This window comes from Phoca vitulina, unplaced genomic scaffold (genome assembly GCF_004348235.1).
Source record: "Phoca vitulina isolate PV1807 unplaced genomic scaffold, GSC_HSeal_1.0 scaffold2, whole genome shotgun sequence".
Lineage (NCBI taxonomy): Eukaryota > Metazoa > Chordata > Mammalia > Carnivora > Phocidae > Phoca > Phoca vitulina.
Genome location: NW_022589705.1, coordinates 77,051,853 through 77,062,271, shown reverse-complemented (window position 1 = coordinate 77,062,271; position 10,419 = coordinate 77,051,853). Strand labels below are relative to the sequence as shown.

The window sequence follows — 10,419 nt, the reverse complement described above, 5'->3', positions numbered from 1 at the left end:
TGAGGAAGGCATCATGCTAGGCATGGGACAGATACAGAGGTGAGGAAGATACTGTCCCTTAGACAACCAGGAGAGGCATAACTTGTGAGCAAATTAGGATGCTAAGTTTTAGCTGAGGAAAATGTGTGTCCAGGGCACTGGGGAGCAGAGAGGACAGATACCCAGACTGGAAAGAGTTTTTCAGGAAGGGGAAAGTTGAATTGGGTCTTGAAAGTGAATTTGTTCACCCCATGGTCAAGGAGGAAGGGAAGGCATTGCATTCCAAGCAGAGGAAACAGCATATGCAAAGGCAGAAAAGAAGATAGCATACTTGGGGAAAGGGGGTTCCCCAAATATGGATGGAGCCTGGGTTGCCTGGTGGGGAGTAGCCCAAGAAGTGAATAAGGACCCACCTGTGTGTCAGATTGCAGTGTTTGGGCATTACCTAAGAGCAGACAGACAGAATTTGCTAAGCAGAGGAACAACCTGACAAGGTCTCTGCTTTACCGAGATGGTGCAACTGGGGAGCCTGGAGGCGGGAGACCACTGAGGAGCAGGCAAAATAGACCAGGAGAAAATAAGTCTGACCTTGAGCAGAGGCAGTAGGAAGAGAAAGATAATGCTACCTCTCCTGACCCTGAGTTCCAGAGGTGGCTTTTTGAGTTGTTTCCCTTAATGGGCCAGGCACAGGCCAGACACACAACTGGAGGAGGCAATTTGTTGCAACAGAACCTGGAAACCCAGGTCCCTCATTCAGCTTCCGAAAGACAATTCCCTGTTTGACTAGGGACTTGAAGATATACCCTTCTCCTGTTTGTTGAGGTGGGGGACCAGGACTGGCCTGTCATTATGCAAAAAGGCAGGTCTGATGTGTACCAGTCATAAATTCCATGATTACAAAAGGCACATGAACGCTTAGCCTCAATTTCCTCATCTCTAAAAAAGGGAGATCATTCCTCACTTTGTGGAAGTCACAGGCCTATTCATTTGTTGCTTATTCAGTAAACATTTATGGAACACATACCATGTGCCAGATCCTGTGCAAGGTGCTGGAGATGTGGTGATGAATGTACAGAACCTACCCCTGCCCTCAGCTTGCTAGGGGTGGGGGTGGGGGACGAAATCGCTCGATCAACTATAAAGCCCTGCACCAGTCTCATTATTTTTCCACTTCTTGTCTCCCAATAAGGTTGTAATCGGGTTGACTCTTAGCTTCTTTATTTCCTTATCTCCATATCCTAAGCAAATCTCTTCCCCCTCTCCAGAGGATTCCTTATTCATATCCAGCTCAGGGTCTATGATTGGCTTTAACTACGAAAGGAGAAAAATTTTCTAGGGGAGGAGACCTCACTATAAAAGAGGAAATAGGAGCAGAAAAAGCTGAGAATTCCTAAGCACACTTGACTTTCTTTAGTAAGTATCCCCTCCTAGTCTCTCTTCACTGCTCTTATATTCCACCCCTATTCCCCGCCTTTAGTAGCTGCGGTCTCTTTAAATGCGCTCCTCCCTGTAAACTAGGCTGTGGGGCGGAGAGCGCGTTTCTTCCCCGGGTTGAATGTTAAGTTGTTTGTCCATTTCGGCCTGCCGTCCTGCAGATCCGCCATATTGTCTGCTGAAGCTACCGCTGAAGCCGCCGCCGCTGCCGCTGCCGCTGCCGCCGCCAAGTACGAGCGAGCGGAGCCGCGATGGGTGAGTAAGGACGCCAGGCAATTGGGGACTCGAGCTGAGGCAGTCCTGGGGCTTGGGGTCTAGCGGGAGCCTGTCTCCGGTCTGCAGAAGATGTCTGAGGCCCCTCCAAATAGGTTTGAGGGGAGAAGCCAGGCCGGGGGAGCCGCTCAGGCCAGTTTGGGGCCGGGCTAGGGCCCTTGCAGGAGCAGTCTTCGGGGGCTGGTTCCCGGAGCACCTTGCCACGCCTGGAGCCCCCACGTGGTGGCCCAGGGCTGGAGCCCACGCGTTCCCGGGGGCTGGAAAGGGGCCGCTCCTCCGGCCTGCGCCGAGACCGGGGCTGGGGGACGGGCTCCCGGCGGCAGGCCAGGGCGGCGTTGAGGGAGCCCTCTCCAGGCGTGTGTCTGACCGACGCGCATCTTGAGTGGATTCGGGGGCTCCTCTGAACTCAAGGGAAATCCTGCCTACGTCGCGAGTAGAGTCCTCTGGTGAGGGAACGCCAGGCTTGCCGGCTCCAGGCCCGTAACCAGGGGCAGCCATGCCGTAAGCAGCCCGGGCCGCTGAAGGCCGGCAGAACTTCCCGAGCCACGGGCGGAAATGGGGTGGTTCGGTTGGAGTCAGAGTGACAGCCTAGTAGTAGAAAACCGCAGGCCAAGACCTTGGGGCCATATGTAGTAGATTGGGGATTTCAGGTGTGGGCCTGGCCCTGGTTAGGAGGAAAGGAGCGACCTGTTGCTCTCTCTGAAGGGACTCTGGCTGGCAAGGCCTGTGCTCAGAGAGAATCCGATGGCTAAGTCTTTGGACTTAGCGACAGAACCATCACTGAAGAGCTATTTCCTCTTAAGCATTAAAAAACTATGCATCTTGTTAAGCTCTTCCTGCGCGTGGGCATTGTTCTGACGGCTTTACATGTCACGTTTTACTTAATATGCGCAACCTAATGAGACAGATACAGCTGTTACCCCAATTTACAGGTAAGGAAACTGAGACTTAGAGAGAGGTAAAGTAACTTACCCAAGGTCACACAGTTAGTGGCTAAACCAGGGTGATCCCTCCAGAGCCCTAGTGTATAGCTGCAGTTCTTTATGGCTTGGCCACCTAGTGGTTGGGCGGGAAAGGGGGGAAGAAAGCTTTAACCCTAGGCAAAGTTGTAAAGGTGGGTTTTTTTGTGCTAGTGGGCCCGCTTTGAAATCTTTAGTCTGAATGAAACTGAAAAACTCCAAAGTGAATTGCTCACCCCAACTATTGTGTGTGGAGGGAGAGCTAAATGAGATTCTGGGTTTGAGTTTTGTAAGAACCCTGATCCTAAGGAACCATAAATTATTCCCTTGAGTTGCAAGGCAATAACTTTAGAATCAGATCTGGTATTATAATCCTGCCTGCCACTTTCTGGCTTTCCCATCCAGAGAAATCATGTAAGTATCGAATGCAGTAGAAAGCATCTAGCACAGTGCACAATAAATGTTATTTTCCTTTCTGATTCTTCCTTTTCCACATCTCTAGAAGGAGGGGAAAGGGAGTGTTATCAAGATGTTTTGAGGACTAAGATAACAGTGTTCAGAGCCTAGTAAAGGCTCCATAGGCATCAGAACAGATTCTTTTCTACCTTCAATAGCATTCCTTTCCCTTCAGCATTCCGGTTTCCAGAATCTACTGTCAAGCCTGATGGGCTTATCTTTGTTAACTGCAGCTTTATGTATCAATGGAAAATTTAGGGGACTTTTATGTTATAGATTTTCTATTGGCTTTCAATTTTAGAAACACTGGTGTCTCAAAGGGAAGGAGCTAATGTTAAGTTTATTATGCTCAGTGAAATAAGTTTATAGATTGGGAAACTCCCTCAGAGAAGATAACAGCTAGTAAGTAGCAGAGCCAGAAGTGAGATCCTTACCCATTTTGCTGTACACAAACTTTTTAGAAGAGTTAAGGTGTGAAGTAAAATTAATTCTTTTCTGGTAGACTTTGAAATGAAAGTTCTTATTATATGGAGCAAAAAAGCCTGAGCAGGGTCCTGAAGGGGATTATTAGTCTAGAGTTAAGTGGCCTCCCTTTTTCTCTCCAACTCCATTTTAGGTACCTCTTCCCTGTCCCACTTGGTCTTTCTGAATGTCCAGCTATTGGTGTTCATGTTTTTTGGTTGATCCTTATACATACGGTGTGAGTGAAACTAAGGATACATTTAATCCTAACATGGAATCCAAGGTAGTTTGGGTTATCCCCATTCATAAATGAGTAAACTGAGGCTTTGTGAAGATTAGGCCACTCATCCAAGGCTGGTGATCTAGGCCCTTTGTGTTCTGGGGATACTAACATAGCCCTCACCACCCCCCCATGAATCTAGAACCTGCTGTATGTCACTGCCTCTCAGGTGTGCTCTACTCAAGCCCTACTATATCCTATACTGTTTGTCCTGTGCCAAAGGTCATTAGCTTTAACAGACTTTTGTAGTGATTTCACTGCCATTAGGAGCCTGTGGGGGTGATGCTTGCAGCTCTAGAAGTTACTTATTCTGACCCTCCCTAGCAGAGACCACAGTCTCTTAAAAACTAAGCTTTGGCAGACACTGGTTGTTTTATCACCCATTCCTGCCATCTTGCTAACCCAGCCCCAAGGATAGGACTTGATTAAATAAACTATTAACCGGTCATTGTAATTCTATCTCCCTAGGCAGTGATTGATTTAGGCCTGGGTATGTGATGCAGCTCTGGCTAATTAGACAGGAAGGGAAGCCTGGGGGACTTCTGGCAAAGACTTCCTTATTTAAAAGAGATTTGCCAGGTTTTATTTTATTATTTATTTTATTAATTTTTGCCAGCTTCTTCTATTTTAACTTGGGTATCACCAAAGTATGAGAGCCTCAAAAAAAAGAAGAGAGAGAGATGGGCAAGCTGTAATAATAGCCAGCATTTAAATAGAACTTGCTATGTGCTAGGCACTAAGTGCTATAATACTAACTCCTTTACTTCTCAGATTCTCATGTTGTAGTTGAGGAAACTGAAGCCTAGAGAAGTTCAGTAACTTGTGAAAGGTCAGAGCTAGTCAATAGAACCACTTACTCAGGTAGTATGGTTCTAACCAACATAATGGGCTATTAAGGGCTGTGTTCTGCCTCTGGAAAGGAAAGAGCCCTTTTCTGACTCTAAAATTGGCATTAGTAATGCTGGGGTCGTGAGGCAGAATTTATAAGTAAGAGCAGTCAGCTCTAAGGGTGAGAGTAGAGAAGATGGGAAGAATCTGATATTTTCTTGATGTTTTTGAGCCACTGAATTGGGCAACTTTGGAACTGTCTTATCTCTTGATTTAACTAGGATACTTAAGGCCACTTCTAGTTTGGTTTTTGGCTGCAAGTAACAAAACCTTTCTAACTGAGAACACTTCCTGGTCCAGAGGTAACTTAGCCCATCTCTTATTTTCCCTCCAACCCGGGTTGCCCACCCACCCGTGTATAACAGCTACTTGCAGAGTAGGCACCTAATTGTCAGTCACCACCTAAGTGTCCCACAAGCATCAAACTTACTCCCCTTTCCTGGCCAACTTTTCCTTCATTTCTGTAAATGGTAGAACCATTGGCCCAGGCACTGGGGCATCTATCCATCTTTGGTTCCTCACTCTTTTCTTCCCTTTCTGTATTGGCAATTGTTGAAGACTGTGATCATGTTACTTCTAAATTGCTTTGTGTAGGTTTTTCTCACAGCAAAGACCCACAAAGAGTATTAATTCTGTGCTCTTTAACCTTACCGAATCTCAGGCTCCTCAAAGTGAAAATGTGGATAGGGGTGCCTGGGTGGCACAGTTGGTTGGACGTCTGACTCTTGATTTCAGCTCAGGTCATGATCTTGAGGTCGTCGGATCAAGCCCCACATCAGGCTCCACGCTGAGCTTAAGACTTCTCCCTCTGCCATACCGCCCTGCACGCCGGTGCTCATGATTTCTCTCAAATGATAAATCTTAAAAAAGTGAAAATATGGGTAACACTTTATTAATATTAATGAAGATTCAGTGAAGTACTAGATACCAAAAAATATAAATTGTAAAGGTATTTTAGAAGCCCTCCAGATCTCTTCTATAGCTTCCTGTACCACTGCTGTAATTCTTGCTGTAGCAATGTTGCTAAAACACCCATTTGATCTTACCACTCTACTCCTTAGTTTAGGAAACTTCAGGGATTTACTATCTACAGGATAAAATCATAACCCATACAGTATGGTATTCAAGGCCTTCCTAATGATTTTACTAATCTTACTGTATTTAGAGATTCATGTACATATCCTGCATTCCACTCAGACTACCTCCTTTGTATGTTAGCATTACTGGCGATTACTTACAGTCCCTTCCCCACCCATCTTTTTCTATGGAAATCTTGCCTGATTTTCAAGGTCTGATTTAAATGCTACCTCCTTCATGAACTCTCAGATACTTTATGCCTTCCAAACTAGAAGTGAGCTCTCTGAATTTTGTAGCACTTTGTTCTTGCCTTTCATATAGCCCATTTTATATTCTTTCTTGTGTTAACAGTTACTTAATCTGTAATACAGGGGCACCTGGGTGGCTCAGTAGGTTAATGGTCTGCCTTCCGCTCAGGTCACGATCCCCGAGTCCCAGGATCGAGCTCGTTCCACGTCGGGTTCCCCACTGAGCAGGTAGTCTGCCTCTCCCTCTGACCCTCCCCCCTCTCATGTTCTCTCACTCTCTCTCAAATAAATAAATAAAATCTTAAAAAAAAAAACTAATATAATTCGTTCTTCAACCAGTAACTTAATCTCCACAGCCTTAGAGTGCTCATCTCTAAAATAGGGATAATATCGGGGCGCCTGGGTGGCTCATTCGTTAAGCGTCTGCCTTCGGCTCAGGTCATGATCCCAGAGTACTGGGATCGAGCCCCGCATCGGGCTCCCTGCTCCGTGGGAAGCCTGCTTCTCCCTCTCGCACTGCCCCTGCTTGTGCTCCCTCTCTTGCTGTCTCTCTCTCTCTCTGTCAAATAAATAAATAAAATCTTAAAAAAAAAAAAAAAATAGGGATAATATCTACCTCAAAGGAGTGTTAAGAGGGTTCAGTGAGCAAATGTGTGTAAACCATTTTAGCATGGTGTTTATTATCAAGTAGTAAATACTTAATAGTAATTGCTTTTAGTCACTTAGTGAATAAATAAAGGACTTACTGTGTTTCAGGCCCTATGCTAAAAATAGATTAATAGATTAAATAGTTTGTCTTTGAGGGGAAGGCAGTAACATATTATGAAAATTTGTCAGAAATATACTTTTAGGTGCCAGGCAGGCAGTGGTTATTTATTCATCAATTTTAGCAAATGTTTATTGAATACCTAGTATGTGCAGGGACTATTCTGCTCTAGGCCCTGGAAATACAGTGGTGAACAAAACAGACAAAAATCTCTTTCTGGTGAAATTTCAGAGTTTAAATTCTAATGGGTAATCAACCACATGGAGACTGGCAGGCCAGCTACAGAGTTCGATGTGGTCTATGCAGCTCTAGCCAATTGTTTCCATGGGGGACTGGAGGTCTAGCATTGCCTAATTTCCCATTCCTTTCCACAGTCCCTCTCCCCTTGAAGTTGGAAATCCAGATTTTCATGATATTATTGGATTAAACATTTATAAATATTACAACTTAACTCTTAAAATCTAAAAACCTTGGGGGCACCTTAGTGGCTCAGTAGATTAAGCCTCCGACTCCCTCTCAGCTCAGGTCTCAATCTCATCATCCTGAGTTAAGGCCCTGTATTGGGCTCCTATGCTGGGCATGGAGCCAACTTAAAAATTCTAAAAACCTTAAGCTAACCAAATATTTGGATATTTGAAGCCAAATATAGCCCAAGACCTGCCTGTCTTGTAAAATATTAGAAAATAATATTCTATGTATTTTATAAAATATTTCTTAGTTTATGTATTTTAAAAGGATGAAGATGGGCTCCTGGGTGGCAGTGATGGGTTAGACATCTGACTCTTGGTTTTGGCTCAGATCATGATCTCAGGGTTATGAGATACGAGCCCCACATCAGACTGCTGAGCGTGGAGTTGACTTGGGATTCTCCCTCTGCCCCTTCCGCATGTGCGCTCGCACACGCGCGCTCTCTCTCAAAATAAATATTTTAAAAAGAGGATGACAACAGACATTTTTAAAGTCTTGCAGATCATGATAGCATTATGTATTTAGTAGGTATTCTTTTTTAAGATTTTATTTATTTGTCAGAGAGAGACAGAGAGAGCACAAGCAGGGGGAGCGGCAGGCAGAGGGAGAGGGAGAAGCAGGCTCCCTGATATGGAACTCGATCCCAAGACCTGGGATCATGACCTGAACCGAAGGCAGACGCTTAACCAACTGAGCCACCCAGGCATCCCAGTAGGTATTCTTTTTAAGCATAATATACTTTTGGAGTAAGGTGCACAAGAGAGGGGCGCCTGCTGAGTAAGGAGCTTGCTTCTCTCTCTCCCTCTGCATGCTACACCCCCCTCCCTCTTGTGCTTTCTCTCTCTCTCTGTCAAATAAATAAAGTCTTTAAAAAAAAAAAACAACTAAGTAGCTTGTAAATCCACTTAACTAGGCACCCAAACAAACTACATTATGAGGCAGTATCTTAAATGTGAGTGAACAAGTATCCTCACCTTGGTATAACTTCCAGTCTTCCTTCAGGAAAATTTGGCCATGTGACCAACAGATAAACATTGCCACATTGCCAATATTAATAGGCTTATATGTATATATACACCTACAATAAAGGTAAGCCTTCCTAATACATGTATTAGTATATTAGCATATATACATATGTTTTTCTTCCTACCTCCTAGTTAATCTTGTGTCCCACACTTTGGAGACCAGTGAAAAATGGTAAGTATTTGGATGAGGCAGTCCAGAATGCTGTGGACACATATAGTAAGGGGGTCCACCCTCGCCCAGGGGAATCAGGGAAGGCCTTTTAAGCTAAGTGAGATCTGACCTAGGGAAAAGAATTGTCAGTGGCAGGGTGGGAATGATTATTTCAGAAGCAGAAGATTGGTAGACTAAAGGGATTGGTAGCATGGGGGGAATGATATTTGGACTTTATCCTGATGATAGTGAAATGCCATTTTATTTTATTTATTTTTTTTTTTTTTTTAAAGATTTTATTTATTTGACAGAGAGAGACACAGCGAGAGAGGGAACACAAAGCTGGGGGAGTGGGAGAGGGAGAAGCAGGCTTCCGGCGGAGCAGGGAGCCTGACACGGGGCTCGATCCCAGGACCCTGGGATCATGACCTGAGCCGAAGGCAGACGCTTAATGACTGAGCCATCCAGGTGCCCCAAAGTGGTTGGTTCTTAAGTAGTGCAGTAGTCCTGGCAAGAGATGATGATGGCGATTGAGGTGGTAATAGTAGGGAATAAGAGAGTTAGGAATTTGAATTAGCAGGACTTGGTTATTAATTTCACCAGGAGGCTGATGGGGCGGGTGGGGGAATTAAAAGCATGACTCCTAGACCTCTTGCCTTCAGCAGCAGAGTGGATAGTGATGCTGTTAACTGGGATGAGTTTAAATTTTGACATTTTGAGGTGTCTCTCTGACCTCTAGGGGAAAATGTCCAAAAAGCAATTGGATTATAGAAGTCGGAAGCTCCAAGAGTGAGGTCTGGGGATGGAGATAGATGTTTGATCATCTATTTATCTATATATGGTAACTAAAATCATGGAATCACTGATGTATCATGGGAGATGGGCTGAAAAGAGAACCCCAACGTGCATCAGCCTTAATACGCAAGATGGGGATCAGCAGCCTGAATTGGAAGAAGAAAACAGTGATTGATGTCTCAAAAACCAAGGAAAAAGAGTATTTCAAGAAGGAAATGGTTGTCAGGGTTGAGTGCTGCTAAGAGGACCAGCAAAACATGGACTAAAAAGATTGGTTGAATTTAACATCGTGCACCTGATCAGTTGCTTTTACAAAAACAGTTTTGATGGCATGCAAGCAAATTGGAGCGGGCTAAGGAATGAGCGAGGAGAGGCAAACTGTTTCAAGAAGTTTGTATTATATGGAGAAAGAAGAGGTTAATGAGGCTCTTATAAAGTCTACACAAGAAATCCTGAAGACCTGAGTTAGGGCAGTTGGCAGTAGGAGTGGAGAAAAGAGTGCAAAAATAATTAGGAAATAAAACTGGCATTTCTTATTGATTGGATGTGGGGATAAGGGGAAAGTTGTCAAGAGTAACTCCCAAGTTTCTGGCTTGAAAAGCTGAGATGTTGGTACAGACCCCTAATTCCTTGTTATCAGTATTTTCTCAACCTTTCTTTCCCCTCTTAAGGAGCCCTTTTAGACATTTTTTTTTTTCCTGATGCATCCCTCCCATGAAATTTTAACACACAGATATACTCTTTTTATGTATGGTAGTATGTCTATGCTTTATACATAAAAAGGGTAGACATAACGCTTGCTTTTTATTCAATGTAAGGTTAAGAATGATGAAACAAAAATTTTAGGTTAAAAGTTAAAATTAAAAGCTGTTTGCATTTAACTAAGTTTTATAGCTGTATTTGCTGAGTAACTTTTAAAGTAATTTACTTACGTGAATGCTAATGTATCAAATTGCACATGCAAATTAGCATTTATAAATAACTAATGTAATAAATTAAAATCATTCAAAGCTGTTCATTTTTCAGTAATAGGAAAACATCACTTAAAGTTATTTTTAGTGAACTTTTTTTTTAAACAGCTTGATATGAAGAAACTTACAACTTAACTAGCTTTCAGATATTCTTTTAGATATTGTTGACATTTTTCTTTTCAATACT

General features: G+C 43.7%; 1 protein-coding gene across 2 annotated transcripts in view; it reads left to right on the top strand.

Annotated features, from left to right (window-relative positions):
• The first annotated feature begins 1,497 nt into the window (after positions 1-1,497).
• The window catches only part of KPNA6 (karyopherin subunit alpha 6), a 57,019-nt gene continuing 48,097 nt past the window's right edge, over positions 1,498-10,419 (top strand). For both annotated transcript variants that reach the window (XM_032389084.1, XM_032389092.1), the window contains exon 1: positions 1,498-1,668. In XM_032389084.1, coding sequence (XP_032244975.1) covers positions 1,665-1,668 — 4 coding nt within the window. In that variant the 5' untranslated portion in view covers positions 1,498-1,664. The remainder of the gene's footprint in view (positions 1,669-10,419) is intronic.